Source organism: Silurus meridionalis, chromosome 24 (assembly GCF_014805685.1).
Source record: "Silurus meridionalis isolate SWU-2019-XX chromosome 24, ASM1480568v1, whole genome shotgun sequence".
Lineage (NCBI taxonomy): Eukaryota > Metazoa > Chordata > Actinopteri > Siluriformes > Siluridae > Silurus > Silurus meridionalis.
In genome coordinates this window covers 14,406,629-14,430,029 of record NC_060907.1, presented here as the reverse complement: position 1 = coordinate 14,430,029, position 23,401 = coordinate 14,406,629, and the positions used below count along the sequence as shown (strand labels likewise).

At 36.6% G+C, this 23,401-nt stretch overlaps 1 protein-coding gene across 2 annotated transcripts; it reads right to left on the bottom strand.

The window, feature by feature from the left end:
- Positions 1 to 4,173: 4,173 nt before the first annotated feature.
- Positions 4,174 to 11,598, bottom strand: mxh (myxovirus (influenza virus) resistance H). 2 transcript variants are annotated; one of them, XM_046837467.1, is made up of 14 exons: positions 11,516 to 11,598; positions 11,248 to 11,339; positions 10,951 to 11,159; positions 8,458 to 8,595; positions 8,158 to 8,312; positions 7,931 to 8,069; positions 7,623 to 7,821; positions 7,464 to 7,542; positions 7,254 to 7,376; positions 7,040 to 7,172; positions 6,053 to 6,208; positions 5,119 to 5,195; positions 4,761 to 5,018; positions 4,174 to 4,646 (listed from the first exon to the last, which is right to left on the bottom strand). In XM_046837467.1, the coding sequence occupies exons 2-14, from the start codon at positions 11,295 to 11,297 to the stop codon at positions 4,422 to 4,424; spliced, it is 1,941 nt and encodes a 646-aa protein (XP_046693423.1). In that variant the 5' UTR covers positions 11,298 to 11,339; positions 11,516 to 11,598; the 3' UTR covers positions 4,174 to 4,421. The 2 variants fall into 2 exon arrangements, with proteins under 2 accessions (XP_046693423.1, XP_046693424.1); XM_046837468.1 differs by having other exon boundaries at positions 11,248 to 11,300; positions 11,516 to 11,592.
- Positions 11,599 to 23,401: the final 11,803 nt, after the last annotated feature.

The window sequence follows — 23,401 nt, the reverse complement described above, 5'->3', positions numbered from 1 at the left end:
GAAGAGGTCAGTCAGGGGCTCAGAGGTGGTAAAAAAAAAGGTGCTGGATGATTGGGCAAATACTGCAGAAGTGATAAGGGAGACAGCTAGAAAGGTACTTGGTGTGACATCTGGAAATAGAAATTGAAGACAAAGATACGTGGTGGTGGAATGAGGAAGTGCAGTAGAGCATAAGAAGAAAGAGTTTGTCAAAACAGAATTGGGATCAACAGAGTGATGAGAAAAGTAGGCAGGAGTACAAGGAGATGCGGCAGCAGGTAAAGAGGGATGTGGCAAAAGTCAAAGAAAAGGTATATGAGGAGCTGTATAAGAAGTTGGACACTAAGAAAGGATAAAAGCATTTGTACCGATTGGCCAGGCAGAGGGACCGAGGATAAAGATGGAAATGTGGAGGGATTGAGGGAGTATTTTGAGCAGCTGATGAATGAGATAAATGAAAGCAAGAGAAGGGTGGATGATGTGAAGATGGTGAAGCAGGAAGTGGATAGGATTAGTAAGGAGGAGGTGAGAGCAGCGATTAAGAAGATGAAAAGAGGGAAGTCGGTTGGACCAGATGACATACCAGTAGAAGCATGGAGATGTTTAGGAGAGATGGCAGTGGAGTTTTTAACTAGGTTGTTCTGAGCCTGAGGAATGGAGTGTGCTGGTACCAATCTTTAAGAATAAGGGAGATGTGCAGACCTGCAGTAACTACGGGCGAATGAAGTTGATCAGTCACACCATGAAGTTATGGGAAAGAGTAGTGGAAGCCAGGCAGCCTGTTGTATGGTTTAAAGACAGTGGCCTAAAAGATAGGAGGTGGAGCTGGAGGTAGCAGAGCTGAAGATGTTGTGATTTTCATTGGGAGTGATGAGGATGGACAAGAATTAGAAACAAGTTTATTAGAAGGACATTGCATGTAGGACGTTTGGAGACAAAATGAGAGAGGAGCGATTGAGATGGTTTGGACATATGCAGAGGAGGGACATGGGGTATATCGGTAGGAGAATGCTGAGGATGGAGCCGTTGTAGAGGACAGAGTAGTATGGACATATGGCTCATTTTGTTTTCATATAACAAACAGAGACTTTCTTTAGAATGATATAACCTGTCTATTGCTTTAATTAGCTTAATTGGAGTCACATGTCTGTGAAATCTCATATTCACAATGCTGCATATTTTAATTTAGATTTTTGACACCCCGCCATACACCTAACAATTAAACTATAGAACATCTCCAAACATTTAAATCATGAATAAGTAAACTTGAGTGATTTATTTTCTTATTTTCCTCACAACTTAAGAGCAGTGTAAATAGATACCAAATCAGTAGACTGATCTTTTATCATTGCCTCTGTGTAAAAGTGACCAGGCAGAGCTCTTTCCAAAACCCAGAAACAAAACCACAAAAATAATGAAAGAGATGAAAGTGACCTCTTTTGACTCAACAGCAATTTAGAAATGTTTTATTTAACAGTTACAAGTGGATTTTGTGTTGATTTTCTCAAGTTTTTTCTCAAGTTTTTGCTTATAAACTGCTTAAATAGTAGTCATTTTGCACCAGTCCATCCCAGATTGAGCTTTAGTGATGGATAGCAAAGGAAATGTATTGTAATGTGGAACACGTAAACTACAACTCTGGATTGGTTTTGTTATCTGAATCCTCTGTGCCACAGGTTTTATTTATTCACCACCTCCAGGATCAATTTAGGAATTTGTTATGGTTGATGTTTCACAAAGAAAAATGGGTTAAAAAATTCATTAGCTTGATTGAACTTTCCTTTTGCAATGTTTGTATTTTTCAGCTTGCAACTGCTGTTCACTGAAGGGGTTTGTTCATTCTAGGTCAAGATCTCCAGACCCCAAAAAATATTTTCAATCAACTTTCCTTTCTGTTCTACTAGGCTTCCATTAATACATTTGGATTTATATTTTTGGCATTTAGCAGACGCCCTTATCCAGAGCGACATACAAAAGTGCTTTGAGTCTCTAGCAATGAATAAATCTACACTGGTACGCTAGATTACAAACTTAATATAAATATAACTCTTGAATTCTACAAAGCAAACTTGGAAAGTGCTTATTTAAGGTAATAAGCTAATTTAATAGGCATTTCCACAAGGCTCATCTATCAGAAATACAATACTTTTTAAAGCTACTTGTTCCTCTGTGCCTTTCGCATTTCCTCCATTATGCTTAAAAAATAATTTGTCATTTGAAAATGATTCAAATTCGTTTGCATGGCTTCTGGCCCGTGTCTTTCCAATTTTTTGAAAAGAACCAAAACAGCAAAAACAAGCTTTCATTTCCACTTCCTCAAAAAATAATCTTATCAGTAAATGTCTGAACTAAAAATAAATAACATGAACAAGGTTAACAGAGCTGATATAGATCTATGGAAAAAAAAAAACATCATGTTTGTCATTTGGTTCAGTAAATTTTTTAGGTGTTGCTTCTCATTTGTTTATGTTTATGTAAATTGACATGAGTGCATCAGTCATCAACTGGCAGATTTGTATTTCAGTGAGTTAAACCAAGCATTCACAAATATAGAAAAGCGTTTCTTCACCTCAATTTTCTTCTAATCACAAACCATCACATCTTCAGAAGCAGATCTTCTGATACAGTTTGTTTATCAATGGCATGTACACATTGGAATTTCATTCACCCTCTCAGCTAGTCTTGAATAAAAAATGCCTCACCTTTTCAGATTTGGTGGCTTTACTTAAAAGTGGTCATGTTTTAACTATAGAACAAAAATCTTTTTTTTTTTCTTCCTACATCTCTATAATAAGATACCATAAATCCTGACCTTAACAATATGTCAGTAATCTAACTTTAGGCCGATGTTAAAACTTCTGATAATCTTGAAAATCATTTTAGATGAGAAATTAGAAACATGTATAGCTCAGCAACCTGGAGATCATGAATGTTTGACCTCTGGTCCTGCCCCTCTTCCCTCCGTGGATCTTCCCACTTCGTCCAGGCCTGCCTCTGGATAGTGTTCTCTTTGATTGGATGCCACTCTGTACAGCTTGGGACGGTTTCTCTTTAACGAATTGGGTGGTTTCATGAAATTCCGGAGTAAGAACAGGAGCTTTGAGGATGGATTTGGACTGTAGTTAATGTCAACAGTCTGCTACACTGACTCAGGACTACATTTCGCTTTTGATCATCACTGCACCCCGCAACATCGTATACCTGCTATAAATGGACATTCGGTGCAACCCAGATGAGGATGGGTTCCCTCTTGAGTCTGGTTCCTCTCAATGTTTCTTCCTTATTCCATCTCGGGGAGTTTTTCCTCGCCACATTCGCCACCGGCTCGCTCATCAGGGACAAACTTACTTATAAAGAACATATTCACTTTTAATCACCACATTATCTGTGTAAAGCTGCTTTGAGACAATGTTCATTGTTAAAAGCGCATTACGAATAAAAATGAAATGAATTTAATTGAATGAAGGTGACATTTCAAAGGAATAAATTAAATCTTCCAGGCAACTTTTAAGGTTCTTCACAGTACTGCGACAACGCTGGTTAAAGTAGTAAATGACCTACTAGTGACCCTTTAATCAGGGCACAACTTCCTTGCTTGTGTTGCTTGATATATTTTAGTAGGATTTGTATTTTCTTTTCCAATGACTGTATAGACAATTTCTGTGAAGCTGCTTTATGAACATGTTTATTTTTAAATACAATTGAAGTGCCATTATGAGACGAGACATAACCATTTTAACCAAATTGCTGACTTATTAACAGTGGTGGAGAGTAATGGAGTAAATGTAATTTGTTACTTTTTTCACAAATCTGTACTTTACTGATGTATTTCCATTTGGGGAATTTTTTACTTTATCTTCACTACATTTAAAAATAAATATTTTACTTTTTACTCAACTACATTGAGAAATCAGTCATTTCTTTTTTTTATTAATACGTGGATAAAAAGTTAACTGGACAAGCAAGCAGCAAGCTGCCAATCAGGGTAGACCACTTGTTTTGATTGCCGCTTTTAAGAGTAACATTAGTCTTTTCACATAAACTGAGTTGATTAAGCAAAGAGACTTGTGACAAAAATGATAATAGGAACATTTTAGCCATAGTATTTTGGATACTTAAGTACATTTTGAAGACAAATACTTTTGTACTTTTACTCAAGTGAAAGTTTAAAAGAGCACTTTTACTTTTATTGAAGTAATATTTTACCTACTGGATCTCTACTTTTACTCAACTACATGGTTTGTGTACTTTGTCCACCACTGCTTTTTTATTGGAAAATATTTTTAATTGTATAAAGATGCATGCCAGATGCCAGCCGTTCACTTGGACATTGTAATTTTCTGTAAATAGATTCCAAGATTTTTGGTTAAATAACTCCAATTTGCATATTAATCTTTGGAAAAAAATTTCAAATTTCAAATTGAGGAAAATGATGCAAGATTTCAGATATTAATAGTGATCCTCTCCTGGGCCATCCGTAGTCGTTCCATGCGCTGATGTAACTCTGTTCTCCTTCGTCCTGACTCTGAGTCTTCACTGAGCAGTTTGGGAACATCAGCAACATTACGCAGATCCATGGATTCTGCCCGCAACATGACAACAGCTTCTTTCAGTATAAACAACAGGATTAACATCGGGATGAAATCTGCTAATCGCTGGTAGACAATCTGTTAAAAAAGGAAGAAGAGTTAGGTTTAGCGTACACAGTATAATAACTAAGGGAGTTTTGAAAGCTTTTGTCCTTACTGTAACACATAGTTAAATATAGCTTTGTTATATACCTCATAGTAGATTATCCATTTGTCAGGTGTTAGCTTTCTGGTGTCGAAGACAGCACAGTTGTTGGGAGAGGTTGCATTTTCTCCAGTGTCTAAACACACAGACTCCTCCTCCTGCCTCTTTTCAACAAACCGGAAATCGACCATCTTCTGGGTGAAAATGGGATCTTGGGTGAACACCAGTTTCTCCATGCTGATGTACTCCATGATTCGCTTTTCCACTTTTGCCTCCTGTTGTGACTGAATGTCATCAATCTGATTCTGAAGACATGTAGATTATTGAATTTTTAAGCCTTAACATGACAAATATAATCAGATTTATATCATATATAGGTAAACATGTCCTGATAATTTTACTTACTATTATCATATATCTCAGATGGGGATAGTTTGGGAAGCACAGCTCACACTGGGCTCTAAACTCATTTTGCACAATGGCTGTAAAAAGGAAATTGAAATACAATAAAGCTAAAAATATTATTTTCAGGGGCCAATTACCCATATGCGGTGAGCTGCAATTTCACTGATATGCTACAACTGTTGTCTAAGCAATCACTGGAAAGAAGTCATAACTTAAAAGAAATTTAAAAGCGGTTTCACTCATGATAGACTATGGAGAGTGTTGGAATTCTCTGTGGGAGAAAAGGTTTTCAATTTAAAAACATAAAAGTGTTCTGGAGTATATTAAAATGTGATACAAATTTGGTGGACACTGGGCAAAATGTGGTGGAGTAGCAAACATGGCCATTAGATATAGGCATTTTTACCAGTAGGTCATGGAATCATGGTAGCTCATGAAATTTGTTGTAGAGCCTCAGGTCATGGTCCATTAAGATACCTACAAAGTCTTGTGACAAAGCCACTGTTAAAATACAGCCTTACTTCTGGTTTGACAGCTTTGCTGTCAGATTATTAACATATTACGGGCAAACAATTTGGAGCATTAAAATTTTTGAACAATCACATTAATAGGGTGTGTTGAACTTGTCTCCACCAGGGACACTCAGATATGACTGACTTTTACATTTGGGCATTTGCATCACTTGCACCAACTTTAGTCTAGATGTTCCTTAGACTCTCTCTAATCAGGGTGGCAAGTATTACAACATTTCCCTAAATGATTCAATGGTCTGCATTAAACAACCCAGTCAGAAGTAAAAGTGGATCAAGAAGAAATATCAGAACAACAGTGGAGTCTCTGTGCACCTTCTGTGCTTGATCTCCTAATAAAAAAAAAGAACAACAGGGTTCCTACACACATTTGGTGCTTGTATGTATGTAAGACCTCACAATACCTCTAATAGTCTTCAGGGTCTCGATAGCTGGTGGTTTGAGGTTGTTCACATGCTTCTGGATCAGCGACTCATATACACAGTAGTCACTGAACGTTATTATCTCTCTCCCGCGATGTGCCTCATAGTTTTCCGTCATCTCCTGCACTTCGTTCCTGACTTCATTTAAACCAAAGACAGAACATGACTCAGACAGTAAAATTATGATTTGGTTACCATGTGGAAGTATACAATATTAATGTTTGGATAAATTTCATCTTAAAAATAAATTCATTTTATAGATATAATGTACAGGAATTAATATTAAGATGATTATAATGCATGTTGCTCACTCAACCATTTATACCTAGCTAAGAACAATAAGAAGAAATAATGTATATATGAAACTTGCAGATAGTTCATTCCTAGTTATTTTGTCTGTATAGCTTAGGTAATTATTTGGTTAGAATTTCCAATCATGTGAAATGGATTTTGTGTGTGGTTTTTCTGCGTATTGTTTGTATTCCTAATACTTAAGAAGACAGCCTGATATAATGAACATATTAAGTTATATTTCAAAATAAAAGGGATGGCCATAGAAAACAGGATTCCCATTGTAAAGTAATTTGTAATAAATTTGATCACAATTTCCATACTTTTTATTCTAATTATCCTTTTTTACTGATTCAAGCATGTTTCTTTGAAAAAGATGGATAATCTGATGTAGGATATTACTTCTAAGTTATTAAGAAGAAACTAAAATATCCTCTTTTAACAGAGCACAGTGGGAATTGAATTATAGCTAGACAGTCGTTTCAACATGTCACCAAGACCCTGTAGGGTATTGGTGTGCAACCCTCTGTCAAATCCAAATTTTCCTAATGGTTCATTAGCACACATTTCCTGTTACTCTTTTCCAGATTATTCCTTTGTACAGTCCTAACCTTGTTCTATGTAACGTTTAAGTGTTTATGAAAAAGAAAAAAGAAAAAGACAAAACTCATGATGTACATAATTCTTTGGAGCTTTTGAGAAGGGATTCCCATTGCTTGAACACAGGTCGCAGGAGAGAATAGATGTTTTTCTCTCCTGATGTCCCGGACCGACAGAGCTCGCTGATTTGATCACTGAACTCCAGGATTCTCTGCTCAGATATAATAAGAAATTAAAAATCCTCAAAACATAAGTATTTATTCCATCTATGCTAAACGCCTGAAAGACTTACCTTGCTTAGATAAGAACCCATTTTCTCTGGCTCCATTGGAGGCCCTTGGCCATAGTTCCTGAGTTCTAGCTTAACAGCAGACAAGCGTATTTGAATTTGCTCTGTGAGGGTTGGCAGTGATGCCTGTGGAAAAAAAATACAACTTTTAAGAATTCGGCCCTGTTGTCATGTGATCGTGTATAAATCTTTTGAGAAAATTTTTAAACTTGCCTTGATATGTTCAACCAGCTCTTTGGTGAGCTTAGTGGCAAGACAGCGTGTTGTGACTTTCTGTTCTTCTAAAAGATAGCTGGAGGAGAGAGAATGATATTATCAATAGTGCATTATGCTGTATTATGTTTTTTATTTTGTACGAACGAAACCAGTTACCTAAAGTGAATGTGGGACTTGAAGAATTCAGTCTCCAATTTCGTGGCCTCAGCCAAGGAGAGGTTCTCATTAATGTCGCTCTGACCCCTACATCGTACCATGATGAAGCCTTTTTTCAGAGTAACAACTTTACCCTGCATAACCTGCAAAATATCAGCTTCTGCTCCTTTATCCACCAAATCTGGCTTTGTCAGAATTGCTGTGGATATAAAGAGAGCAATGTGGAACTGCGAGTCTGGTCCTTTGCATAAATCTCAAAGTCAATTGACTCTAATAACAGGGATTTGAATTTTTATTTGAACTTTTACCTAAAGTTCTTGTTCCATTAGGATCCACCCCCTGTGCCATCCGCAGTGCCTCGGTTGTTGCTATGTCCACATTGCAGGGTACGACAACCAAATTAATGGTTTCTCGCTTTTCAATAAACTTCAGAATAAGCCGTCTAATCTGAAAAACCAAGAGGTCAACAATTAAAGAAAACAGTTCCAAAATCCTGTATGGATGCATTAAATATTCATGTAAATAGTTTATACACCTGATCTCCAATGTCTTCGGGTTGACCTTTCACAGGTACTCTAGTTATGCCAGGTAAATCAATCAGGGTGAGGTCACATACATCAGGAGACGTGATCATTAAACTGATGAGTTCATCACAAATCCCAACACCATCTCCAGCCAGAATATTTTGGGCTACACACACACACACACACACACACACACACACACACACACACACACACACACACACACACAGACAAATACATTTAATTTAATTTAATTAAACATACAAAAAAAAAGATATTGAATAAGATATATATTTCTGAGCTATTCATACCTCTTCTGACATGACCCTCAACTTGTGAAGGATCCGTGAATGTCTCTTGCACATCTCGGTAGGAAATGACAGCCGTCCAACTTGAGCCTTCATGCAGCTTCCGCAGTTTCAGCTCCAGCGGACAACGGGTGACAATTCCTAATGCAGAAGCAAAACTTTAATTCTTTAAAATAAAAATAAAAATAAAAAATAGCCTTTATTTGTCACATATACATTACAGCACAGTGAAATTTTGTTCTTTGCATATCCCAGCTTGCTTGGAAGCTGGGGTCAGAGCGCAGGGTCTGCCATGATACAGCGCCCCTGGAGCACAGAGGGTTAAGGGCCTTGCTCAAGAGCCCAAGAGTGACAGCTTGGCGATACCGGGGCTTGAACCCCCGACCTTCCGATCAGTAATCCAGCACCTTAACCACTGGAGCTACCACTCCCCCATTTATTTAGGAGCGCTGTAATATTATTGCTTATTCATAAAATTTGACTATGAAACAAATGACTTCCTATTCTAGTTTCATCTATTAACCATGGTTCCTTTTCCTATTTATTTCTTTCTTAAAATTAAATGTGGGTAACACTTTAAGGAAACAGTACATAAATAAGCATGAACTAATATGCAAACTAAATGTTACTTTATTATGAACTAATGGTGAGTTAAGGCATATACTAATCAAAAACTAAAGTTAACTACATCACAGTCACATGAATTCATGTGTGAACAACGGCTACCTTAATTACATGTTAGTACGTTTGTTAAATAATGTATTAATCAACACTTTATGCTAACCTAAATATAACCTGCTCTATGAGAAGAAATATGAATTAAAAGTACACAATTTAAAATACATTACAAACACCATTGGATGTAGCTAAATTATCCTTTGTGCGTAATTCACATTCTTTCTAAAGTGTTAATTAATACATTAATTAACAAACATGTACTAACATGTACAACAATTAAGGTAGCCATTGTTCACACATGAATTCATGTGACTCATGGTGTAGTTAAGGTTAGTTCTTAAATAGTATATGCCTTAACTCATTATTAGTTCATTATAAAGTAACATTTAGTTTGCATGTTAGTACAAGCTTATCTATGTCCTGTTACTGTAAAGTGATACCTAAATGTGACAAAAATGCACAAAGCCCTCTGTCCTTACAACTTTCCTGCCTTGCATGCAAGATAAGAAAGAAAATCTCCAACAAGAATCCTTAAAGAATTCCTCACAGAAAGCTACATCACAATAATTACACCTGTTGTTTTTTTTAATACATTTATGGGAGTATTTGCCATTTATGTTTCTGTTCAAGTTGTTACAGAAGCAACATTTGCAAATGGGTACATTTATGTAAGCGTTGCAGCCAGAACTACAGTCAGAGCTGGTGTTATGTAGAATAATGTTCATTAAAGTATATTTTAAAGTCTTATAACTACATTGGATATCCAGCATTAGTATATGTATATTTTTTACATAAATAATGACAATAAAAAATTCAATTCAAATAATTCATACTATAGCTTTCTGTGATTTGAGCAAAAACAAACAGAAATGTTTTAGGGAAGAAAGGAAAAATGTAATAAAGAAAGGAAAAACGTAATAATATTGAAATTAACAACGATAACCTGGAAGCATACATGTGTATAGTTCTTAATAATGGGGCAGTGACTGTACTCAGAATACATGTACTCATAACCAATCGCTTTAAAACACAGGTAAAAAAAAAATCATACAAATGTCATTAATGAATTGATTCTGATTAACCCACAATTAAATATCAGGTGTTTCAGTTTGATCTTGAAATCTTCTAGGGTTCATCTGTTTGCTAAAGCCATGGTCTGCCAAAGGTTTACAAAGAATGGGAAAAGATCTAATATTAGAAAAATTCTAACAGAGTGGTGTAGACCTTTTATATCCTCTGTCATCTCTCTGTTAGTAAGACAGTTAGTTGTGCTTATAAAACTTTAGCAGTAGAGTAATTTCTGAAAATGTATACTTTATGGACAAAAGTACTGGGACGTTAGACTTTTCCAGCCATATGTGGTTCTTCCCCAAACTGTTACCACAAAGTTGGAGGCACTCATTTGTTTAAAATGTCTTTGTATGAGGGTTATATATTTCTTTCACTTGAACTAGGAGACCCAAACCTGTTCCAGTATGACAGTGTGGACAAAGCCAGCTCCATGAAGGTATAACTAAAAAATGAAGTGGAAGATCTCCAGTGTTTTGACCTCAATACTATTGAACTTCTTTGGAACAAATTGGAACGCTGACTACATCCCAGGCCTCCTCACAGTACCTGACTTTAGATCCTTTGGAGTACATTCCAGAAGAGTAGATACATACACAAGCCTTCATATAGCTATATGCAATTGCTCTCAGTGATATTTCTTTTCTTTGATGTTGTGTCAAAAGTATTAATTTCTTTTTAGTAAAAACTAAGAGCTTTTTAATATGACTGAACACTCGGCATGTACTAATGAGCAGATATATCTCTTACCACTGCCTCTGGGTAAAGCCACACCAGACAATGCCTCCAAAACTGAGCTTTTTCCAGAACTTTGGTCTCCAACAACTGCAATGGATGGTAGGGCAAGATCCTTCTCGATGCCGATACGCCGTAGGTAGTCAATCATTTCAATGTAAGGACGAACCTGGGATTCCCATTGTTTGAGAAACACCCCAGACCTCTCTTCAACTATCTGATATCTGATTAAAAAAAAAAAAAGGATTGTAATGAAATATTTAAAAGTATATCAGAATTAGAGAACATGTATTTTACAGGTTGTGTACTCACGTTTTTGTGTCTTGTGATTCATTATCCAATATTTCTGGTGATAAATCCATGTTCTAATTAAAAATAATTTTTTCCCGTTACACACAACACACCTAGTGAAAGCAATTTCATTAACCATTCACAATTAAAGGGAAATTCGTGGAAATAATAAGTAATAGCTTTCAAAATGTAACAAAAATTATAATATGACAAAAACATTAAAAGTAAAACAACATTGAACATTTGGGGCCCTTATGTCTGGATAAACTTAAGGTTTGATTGCACCTACCTCTGGTATATGATTTGCAAAAAAAGAACACCACAGACCCTGCTTTGGATGTTAGCTATAATGATTTATGACCAGACTAATACAATGAGGCGAGGCTTTAAACATTTAAGAGTGCTTTTTATAGCGATCAAATGAGATTTGTGTAGCTCAGGGGATTTCCATTTGTAATAATAATAGCCTTTTAAAAGCATTAATACTTTTATGCATGCAACAAAGTATAGATAGCAACACACATGTTCTTGATTTGAATAGAAATTAAAGGAACTCAGGATTGCAGTTTTATAGTTTTTGAGAAAATGCTTGCACATAACATTTTTTTAGTTGTTTAGCATAAGCTTAAGCTTTTTTGGGGGTGAGGATGGGGTGCAAATGGAAGTATTTAATAAGCACATCTTAGATACCAGCATTTTTTGTTTGAATCTAAATCCCATTGGCGCATTATGTAATTATTTTCACTTTTGCATTTTTTTGCAATTTAAAATAATTGTACATATTATGAGGTAGTGCTGGATTGATGGAATTTATTTTACAGCAAATTTAAGATTTAAATATCCCTATATTGAGCAGCTTCTCCTGAATCCTAAACTTTTTTTTAATGGTTTGTTATTGGCAGGCACACTATTAGCCAACATTAATGTGGTATGCTATGAGATTAGTGTCAACAGGAAAAACACATAAGAAAACTATGATTGCAATAAATATAGTGGTTTTTGTGATCAAAATCAAAAGTTTAAGCAATAAAGACATTTTCCACAGCTTTCTTTGCACAAATTTACCAAGGGTGCCAATACCAATGGATCCTACTGTATATCAACTAGGAAGTAAGGGTTGAAGCTCAGGGTCAACCATGACACAGTGCACTTTTAATCTTAACCACTGTGAAATTTTACCATTACATAGTGAAACCATAAGAGTGCAAAGAACACCAATTACTTACTTATACTTTATGCCTTGGTGCAATAAAACCAAGTTTTATGGCACCTACCTCTGGTGTATGATTTCCTAAAAGAACATCACACACCCTGTTCTAGTTGCTAGCTTTAATGATTTACCGAAAAAAATACAACAATGTGAAGCTTTACATATTTCAATAGCGTATAATGTGGTTTGTGTAACTCTGGGGATTTCCACTTGTAATAACAGGTGCCCTTGATTAGCATTATAGTGTGTATTCCTGCAACACAAATATAGATAGGATCACATATGCCCTTGATTTGCATACAATTCAAGGAAGTCTAGAATTATAATTGCATGGTTTAGATAAAAATGCTTGCATGCAAAATCTGTTCAAAATTCTATTGTAAGCATTTTCAATGTGTATTGAAGTATATTAGCGTGCTGTTTAATCCTTAAAATCCCAAATATAATATATAATATATTATATATATTATATACCCTGTTCTTCAAAATGATATATTTTAAAAATATGTGTTAAACATAATTTATTAACACAATGTAAAATGTATAAAATGGAAGATTTTATTTACACAATCTTCAGTTGAGCTGGATTACAGACAATTTTCCTGAATGCGCCTTCATACCCTTCATACTGCCTTTCACCCAAAGACATTGGCACATGCTCAAATGGGACGCATGACTACTGTCAGCTGAGACTGCAATGTTGATTAAGGAAGTTTCATTTTGCTCACATATTACAGAATTGAGGTTTTAATCTTTAATGCAATCAAAAGTATTAAAACTAAGAGACAAGTCAAGAGAAGTTTATTTCTATAGCGCTTTTCACAACAGACATTGTCTCAAAGCAGCTCTACAGAAATCAACAGTTAAGGTGAATGGTGTGTATTTATCCCTGATGAGCAGCCATGGCGACTGAGACATACAGTGCAAATGAAAGGTTAAAGCTTCCCCACAAAATGAGAATGCATTCAGACAAAATTATCATGTGAGTCATAAAGATACAAACAGTAAAAAGAAACCACACTTCAAATTATGATCTTTATATTTCATAAATTATACAATAAAAATAGTATAACCTTAAAAAATACACATATACAAGAAACTATTTTGTTAACATTTTGTCAGAATTCAATAAACAAGTAATTAAAGAAACTTGTATATACAGTATCCCACAAAAGTAAGTACACCCCTCACATTTCATCAATCATTTTAGTAAATCTTCTTATGGGACAATACAATAGAAGTTAAACTTATAATTTAGTGTAGTCAGTGTGCAGTTTGTATAACAGTACAGATTTACTGTCCTCAGAAAACAACTTAATATGCAGCCATTATTGTCTAAATAGTTGGCAACAAAAGTGAGTACACCCTAAGTGAACATGTCAAAAATGTGTCCACATTTTGTGTAAAAACTATTGTTATCTAGCACTGCTTTCATCCTCCTAGGCATGGAGCAAACTTGGCCCTTCCATCACCTTCACCATCAGCTTCCTCAGCAAGGCAGTTGTCATCTTGGCGGTGTGTTTGCTTTGGCTATTATGTTGGAAAACTGCAGTTCGGCCCAGTTTCTGAAGAGAGGGCATAATGTTCTGCTTCAAAATATCATATTACATGTTGGAATCCATGTTTCCCTCAATATACCGCAGCTTCCCAGTACCAGCAGCACTCATGCAGCCTCACACCATGAAGCTACCACCACCATGCTTGACTGTGGGCAAAACACAATTTTCTCAACAGGACGTCACCACACATGCTGGACACCATCTGAGCCAAACTTAAAAGAGGCTCCCTTCTGGAGCGATGTTCATACAAAGAGACTTGTTGCAGTGTGTGGTGTATGGTCTGAGCACTGACCTTCTGCTTCTGCAACCTCTAAAGCAATGTTGGCAGCGTCTGTTTTTTTAAGACAGCACCTGATGGACTGAGGACTCAACTTCTTTGACCAACCCGTGCAAGACATTTTCTGAGTGGAAAACCTTCCTAAGGATTTTGGTCTTTAGCCACTTCATCTAATTTACTAATACAAATTTAAACTGCCCACTTCATCGATACTTACTGTGGGAGACATTTGCAGATTTGGTCCAGCTAGAATAGCTGTGAGATAAATTGTGAGAATAGAGTCAAAAAGAGTGAATGTTTAGAGATCTTTTAAAAATCTAACTTGGGAATTGGAACTGGAGCAACTGGATAAGTTTAGCATTTCTCACTTTAATGTGCATTATTACCTTGACAGCCCATCAAGCCAGTATGTATATTTTTGCTATGCTTTAGTGTGCATATGACTGCTTTGGATACCCGTGTACTGAATCACTGACACATACAGAAGTGTTTTTTTTTGGTTGCTAGATCATGGGTTATACCACAAAGACATCTCAGCAAAACTGGTGTGCAATCTTGTGACAATGTGCCAGTTGGCTCACTTGAAAATAATGAACTTACTTTGGATATAAGTTTTTTTGTGGATAAGAGTTTCATTAGGTGACTGTCTAGGCCTGTTGATACATTGACACAGCCCAAAAGATGATCTGAACTAGGACTAGCTAAGGGGAACTGTGAATAACTGTTTGGTGAAGATTGCTGAGCCAAGGACCATCATTTGTGTGTGTTTTGAAAACACTTCCCCTAAATATAATGCAAGGAAACCTAAACTGAAATAACTCCTCTAGGAGAAATGTGTTTGAGAGGTGGAAAATCTGTGCTTTAACAAGAATAAGACCACATCAGGGGTTTCACTAGGGTTCATATAGTTTGCATAAATCTCAAATGATTTTAAGTTAGCCTTAAATGTTTTTCAAGGAGTTTGTTTGAGGTTTCATTGGGTTTTTTTGTGTGTTTTTTTTTTAGGTCAGCGCTGTTGCTGTTTATAATATGGGATTCTCACTTTTAAACCCTCCCAGCCTTTTCTAGAATATTAGCAATAATAAAAATGATTAAAAAGGATAAAAAAGTAAACAAGACTAGGAAGTAGACACAGCACAATCAGCAAGGCAGACAACACTGAGAGAAGCAAGGAAAGAGTGTAGTAAAGAAAGAAAGAAAGAAAGAAAGAAAGAAAGAAAGAAAGAAAGAAAGAAAGAAAGAAAGAAAGAAAGAAAGAAAGAAAGAACGAGCATTATAATAGTACTAACATAAAGAAAGTAATAAAGTAGGGATAATAAAGGTGGTAGTAAAATGATACAAAAGGGTCTATACTGAATAGCTTTGCATCTATTTTATATGTAACTGTAAAAGATATATAATGTAACATGGAATAATTGTATTTGTGTATTTTGAGAGAGATAATTGATAAGAAATAAGATTATTTTTTTTACTCAATTTTATTACCAAGGCTTTCAGTGAAATTATGAGAATGAAAAAGTGTCAGACCATGAGGTGAAACTGTAATTGTGTTAAATTGATATAAAGATACATTATTTGTGTTACTTTGTGTTTACTAATAATCTATACTGCATAACTATCTCCTTTGGGCCCTCAGAATGAAAAAGAAGAGCTAATCAGCATAGATTGTGACTTCTGTCTAATGGCAATAAAGAGATTTATCACCAGAGAATCACTGTTGTATTTTTCTTTCTGATCAAGGTACAAACTTCAGCTCCAGGTAGCTTTTCAGCTTTAAACTGCAACCTGATTTACAGGCACACCTTACACCTTTATTTGAACTTTCTAATACTAGCACAAGACACACATCAGACCTGTAAGCTGTTTTGTTAGTTTGACAGCAATATCTAATTGGTACTAAATACATTTGGGATGTTAATGGTAATTATAAATATATACAATAACTATGTCAAGTCAATACAATACAATTCAATTCATTTTTTTTGTATTGCGCCTTTTAACAAAGAACATTGTCTCAAAACAGCTTTACACAGATAATGTGGTGATAAAAATTAGTAAAATGTTCTTTATAAGTATAAGTTTGTCCCTGATGAGCAGATCGGTGGTGACTCAATATCAATATCAGTAAATATCAACATGACACTACATACATGAATACATAATTTACTTTATGTCATAATGCTGTATAAGTGTACACCATTGGTATTCCATAATGCACTGATTTGCTCCAAATGGTGTTGTATAATGTGTGCATGGTTTTTTCTATGTTGACAGTTATCATTATTTTCTTATTGGACAAAAATTGTTTAGCATGCAAACAGATGCAAAGTCTGCTTGAGACCATTTTTTCAAATTTGTAATATGAGTAGAAAGTGCCTTATCTGGAGGATGTAAGAAATATTTAGGTCATGAATATTTTGAAAGACTTACTAAAGGTTTGCATTGGTTGAGGTAAGCTTTTGTGGTTGGTGATAAACAGGGAACTGAACATAATGCAGACTGAGCAGCTCAAAGTTAGCGATTCCCACAGTAGAGATACGAGTCTAGTTCTCCTTTGCTACTCAGATTTGTGAACTGTGAATTTGGCTTGGCCTACTTTCATGCTTTTAACCAGGCGTACATTGGATAACTCATTCTAGAGAATATTAAGTAAATGGTGGTCAAGAAGGATAGAAAGAACAATCAATACCTTGTGTGTATCACAACAGGCAAGCTCTGAGAGAAGGTTTTAGTTCAGCCTGTGGTGGGAGGCAGTGTGAGTGTTCTGAAGTCCTGGGCACATCCTGTTCTTAAGATTTCTCAGAAGGGGTTCTTCACCTTGCTTCCAAACTGTAGTCTCCCAGGGTAACAGTGAAAAGTTTGACAAACTGAGCAATATTCCCTTGTTCATAAAAGTGAGCTTTGGAATAGTAACCCCTAATACTGATTGTATTATAACTTCATTTTAATTACAGATGTCTAATAAAAAAAGCATGAAAATTAATTTCCTATTACACCCCTCTGTCAAACACAACATACGTTGTAATTCAAAATTTATTTCAATGAACATATATGTGATTTTGGCTTGACATTGATTTTAACCTGAACCTGAAGGAAATGCCAGAATAACATTGCTATGAAGGTTTATTGGTTTGCAACAATGTTTAGGTAGGTGATGTGTAAATTTAACATCCACATCAATGCTAGGATATAGGTGTTCCCAGGACAACATTGCCCTGAGGATCACGTTGCCTTTACTAGCTTGCCATTTTCCCCTATAGTGCATCCAGGTCCCATCTCTTTCCCAGGTAAGCAATGCATATGCATCCGTCCATCCATGTGAAGTGAAAAAAAAATTTAATTCATCAAACCCGGCTGCCTTTTCCACTGCTCCATTGTCCAAATCATACATATGGGAGAAAGAGCCATGGCACACCACCGAAGCCAAGTGGCTGACAAACCTTCAAACGGACCACAGCAAACTCCCAGAACAAGATCCAGTTTCCATCATGAAGGCAGATATACAAAAGCAGGTTTAAGGCATAACAAGCTGGACAACTAAGTAATCTTTTCAACATTAGATTTTTCCACATTCGATTAGTACAAATGAATGAATGAATTTATTATAATGATTCTGTGGGTCACATTTGAAACATATGCCTTAATTCATAATTCATAACTTTTTGGACTATTATCTAAGCATGCTTAGAGGAAGTTAGGCTCCTACTTAATCCTCTGTCTGCTATTACCTCTGGGCTGCCACCTAGTGTAAAAAAAGTTAATGGAATTTACATGAAAACATTGTGATCCATTTCAGAGAAGCAAATTTGTCCCACAAACCACGTTAAACTATTGTGTTCATCCAAAGGAAGGCATCCAACAACATATTTTTGTTGGACAGCACCAGGACCTGAGCCACACCTAGTGGCTGAAGAAGCACAGAATGAACATCTGAAAGTGTTTGTGCCAGAGGACCAAGTTATTTTGGTAACAAACACACACACACACACACACACACACACACACACACACACACACAAACACACACATATAGTATTTCTGTTTTTTATTTAAAAAAAGGTCAATCTTTTTAATTGTTATTGTGAATATCTTAAGAATGCTATAAGCATTTCTTGTATATTTTATATATATATATATATATATATATATATATATATATATATATATATATATATATATATATATATATATAAATATAGTCTTTACAAAGAATTTATATTGAAACTAGTGTTGCACGATATACCGGTACTAGAAAGGTATCGTGACAACCTGCTTTTAAAAACAATACTATTCCTCATGTTATTAGTAACAAAACTTTAAGAGTGACAGCTGTAGTTCTGAGAATTCGACAATAGGGGGCAGTGTGTGGGCAGCTTACTTCTTCTTCTTCTTCTTCTTTCGGCTGCTCCCATTAGGGGTCGCCACAGAGGATCATCCGTCTCCACACCACCTTGTCCTCTACATCTGCCTCTTTCACACCAACTACCTGCATGTCTTCCCTCACCACATCCATTGGCCTTCCTCTTTTCCTCCTACCTGGTGGCTCCATCCTCAGCATTCTTCTACCAATATAATTTACGTCCCTCCTCTGCACATGTCCAAACCATCTCAATCTCGCCTCCCTCACCTTGTCACCAACACATCCTACATGCGCTGTCCCTCTAATAAACTCATTTTTAATCTTGTCCATCCTCGTCACTCCCAACGAAAACCTTAACATCTTCAGCTCTGCTACCTCCAGCTCCACCTCTTGTCTTCTACTCAATGCCACTGTCTCCACTCGTCTCCACCCACTCCACCTTGCCTGCACTCTTTTCTTTACTTCTCTAACACACTCTCCATTACTTTGCACTGTTGACCCCAGGTACCTGAACTCCTCCACTTTCTCCACCTCTTCTTCCTGCAACCGCACCACTCCACTGCCCTCCCTCTCATTCACACACATATACTCTGTCTTATTCCTGCTGACTTTCATTCCCCTTTTCTCCAGCGCATATCTCCACCTCTCCAGGCTCTTCTCAACCTGCTCACTACTCTCAACATAAATCACAATATTATATATATAACAATATATACATACTGTTGCTCACAGATGGTCACCTCTTCTCTCCACTACTCTTTCCCATAACTTCATGGTGTGACTGATCAACTTAATTCCCCTGTTGTTACTGCAGGTCTCCCTTATGCTTTAAGATCGGTACCAGCACACTCCTTCTCCATTCTTCAGGCATCCTCTCACCTTCCAGAATCTTGTTAAACAATCTGGTTTAAAACTCCACTGCCATCTCTCCTAAACATCTCCACGCTTCTACCGGTATGTCATCTGGTCCAACCAAAGTTCCACTCTTCATCCTCTTAATCGCTGCTCTCACCTCCTCCTTACTAATCCTATCTACATCCTGCTTCACCAACTCCACATCGTCCAACCTTCTCTCTCTCTGATTTTCCTCATTCATCAGCTGCTCAAAATACTCCCCCCATTTTCTCAACACACTCTCCTCACTAGTCAACACATTTCCCTCTCCATCCTTTATTGCTCTAACTAGCAGTACATCCTTCCCAGCTCGGTCCCTCTCCCTGGCCAATCGGTACAAATCCTTTTCTCCTTCCTTAGTGTCCAACTTCTCATACAGCTCCTCATATGCATTTTCCTTGGCTTTCACCACATCCCTCTTTACCTGCTGCTGCATCTCCTTGTACTCCTGCCTACTTTTCTCATCACTCTGTCGATCCCACTTATGTTTTGCCAACCTCTTTCTCCTTATGCTCTCCTGCACTTCCTCATTCCACCACCACGTCTCCTTGTCTTGCTTTCTATTTCCAGCTGCCTCCCTCATCACTCCTGCAGTAGTTTCCCAATCATCCAGCATCTCTTCACCACCACCGAGCCCCTGTCTTCCCTGAACCTCACACTACAGTCTTCCTCCTTCAGTTTCCACCATCTTATTCTTCTTTAGTCTTCACTCTCCTCCTCTTCTTCGCCTCCAAAACTATCCTACAGACCACCATCCGATGCTGTCTAGCTACACTGTCCCCCGCCAACACCTTACAGTCTCCAATATCCTTCAGGTTGCATCTCCTGCATAGAACATAGTCCACCTGTGTGCACCTTCCTCCACTCTTATACATCAACCTTATGATCCTCCTTCTTCTTAAAATAATGTTCACCACTGCCATTTCCATCCTTTTAGCAAAACCTACCACCATCTGCCCTTCCACATTTCTTTACTTAAAACCATACCTACCTATCACCTCCTCATCACCTCTGTTCCCTTCGCCTACATGCCCTTTAAAGTCTGCCCCAATCACCAATTGTTCTTTCCTAGGTACACCATCTACCACTTCATCTAATTCAATCCAGAATCTTTTTTTCTCCTCCATCTCACAGCCAACTTGTGGAGCATAGGCACTGATGACATTTATCATCATCCCTTCAACTTCCAGCTTCACGTTCAACACCCTATCAGAAACTCTCTTCACCTCCACTACACTCCTGTTTCGCAGATTTTTCCGGTCTCTCGTGGAGAGCATGATACACCAAAAAACTTATAATATATATATATAGGAATAGTATTTATGGAGTTTTATGTTGAAATAATGAAAATTACTAATAGAAATATAATTATTAATTATAAAATGAAGTAAAATTTTACAGTACTATATACATAAAATAGCATTTTTGGGGTGTCGTCCGTTTATCGCAGTTTTTCGTTTTATTGCAGGCGGTTTTGGAGCGTAACCACCGTGATAAACGGGGATTACTGTACCTAATTTTTCTGTTTATTCGGCATAGTACAGGCAGCATCATCGCAACATCATGCTGTCGACCCGTGATTTATGATATAAACCACAAACTTTCACAAGGCGCTTTTTCCCCCCTTTTTTCATTATTGTCATAATTTATAATAACAAAACAGGGTTTTGTGTATGGATATTCGATTTCAATCAGATTTCAGCCTCTATGTGCTGCCATGACAATCGAATCTGCCCAGGGCCTTCACAATCAGTAGTGCTGGCCTTTTTACATTAGACTTTATTAACAATGGGTCTGTTTCTTTAATCAATGCATCCAAGGTGAGTAGTTTGTATTGTATCTGAATTTGTTATATTTTTGTCATGTTATTAGACAAATATTGATTCTGAACTTGTATAGTATTGATGGTTTTTATAATTTCTACGTGATAGTGGTAGTATTAAGAGGCGGATTAAGTCGGGTAAGGCCCAGGTTCCAAATACACGGCCCGCCACTATATATAAACGTATACAAATTTGGTCACAAATACATTTAAAGATAATGTGCGTGGATTTTATCGTTTAGAAATTCTATATCTGGCAACACAGCCACACAGGGCGGCAGCGTGTGCGCGCGCGTCTATTGGACGGGGAACTATCGTTTAAGGCCGCGTCACGTAACTCGATTGCGCGTTATAGGTCAAGGGCACACCACGTGACCGAAGTGCGCGTCAACGGTCAATGGCACACCACGTGACCTGAATGCGGACTATATCCCGCCCACATCTCTACTTCTGACGCTGATTGGCTATAACCAAATGTCAATTAATATCTTGAAGTTTAATTTATTTCATCGCGTTTGGACGCGGCACTCAGTGAAATAACTATGTTTCTGTTGTAATGCATAATATACGCATGGTGTTACTTTTTTGTATTATTGTTTATAAATTTTTAATCCTGTGTAAATACGTGAGCGTTATTATAAGGTGTTATGCAGGGGCGTAGACATCATTTCTAAAGTGGGGGGGATGAAATGTCTAGTGTTACCTGTTTTTTTTTTTTTTTTTTTCTTTCAGGTAACCCTTGTGTAATTGACAGGTTTTATTTTTAATCATAATTTTTTTTGCTTTATATGCTTTATGATTATATATGATTATAAAACAGAAAGAAAGAAAGAAATACAACTGGGACAGTGCCCTTAAAAGGACATCTTTGTATCTTATTTACCCCAAAAATGTATAGTTGTACATTAAGGTACACATTGGTACTCTAAGGTAGTAATGTGTACCTTTTTGAGTATAAAGTACAAAGATGTCCTTATAATGGTACTAAGAGTTTATTGTTTACATATTCCAAATTGTATTTTGTGTATGCACAGTACATGGCACACAGTAATGGATACTTGCACATTCAAATAATACTTCATTTAGTTCTCTTCTACAGTCCATGTTTCAGGAATAAAACAAGTCATTCAAAACAAACTATTAAAAGAAAATATGTATTTAACTCAACATGTCAAGACTATATCAATTATACAATCAGATGAAATACACATTTAGTGTCACTTATTTTAAGCTTCCTGGCTGGTTTGTTTACAAGTAGTAGCTTTTTACACAGTGTTAAAGCTAACATATATCTCAATATATAAAGCTACTTAAAACTGCCAAAACGTAAAATTAGTGCAATAATGAAAGAGCAGCCCATAAAATATTGTTCCTATCAGCATACTGTAACATTTCCCCTGTCATCTACCCTCATTCACCGGACTACATTACCCATGATCCTTTGCACCCCGTCATCCACCATGTTTGTTTCCCGTCTTCACCTGTCTGTTCACTCTGTTTATACTCATCACCACTGTCTTTACTACGTTGTATGTATGTGTGATTTACCTGCTCCTTAATTATTAAAATCACATCTTTAATGTTACTATTCGTGTCCTCGTCTCTCCGTGTACATACCGTGACACACAGAGTTAAACATGCTGTAAAATCTTACTTCAACATTATCTTTATTCTTATTTGAAGGGTTTTGATAACACACAAAAGACGTTATAAACGAGTTTGAGGAAAATACCTTTAAAACTTGCTAATTATTCAACAAGAGCAACAGGCAGAGTTACTAAACATTGTGCAACACAATTCGGATGCCATATGCCAACTTACACTGCTTGACTTTTTTGTAAAAAAAAAAAAAGGAGTGAAGCGGTTTTTGCCGTTTTGAGCTCATCACAACCGAATGTTGGATCGCGCGCGGGACCGCGGGTGCGACTCGAGCTACAGTACTAGGGCGCATGATGATGACGTGACAAGCGAGTGACTGATTGCCATGGATACGTGAACGTCATGTATCTTCTCTCTTTGAATTTTAAATCACTCTGCATTTATATACATTGCT

Coding starts and splice junctions, on each gene's coding strand:
- mxh (XM_046837467.1), bottom strand. CDS start 11,297: ATGGATTTATCACCAGAAATATTGGATAATGAATCACAAGACACAAAA. Junction 7,822..7,930: donor TAATGGAACAAGAACTTTAG/GTAAAAGTTCAA, acceptor TTATATCCACAG/CAATTCTGACAAAGCCAGAT. Junction 7,543..7,622: donor AAGTCCCACATTCACTTTAG/GTAACTGGTTTC, acceptor TCTCTCCTCCAG/CTATCTTTTAGAAGAACAGA.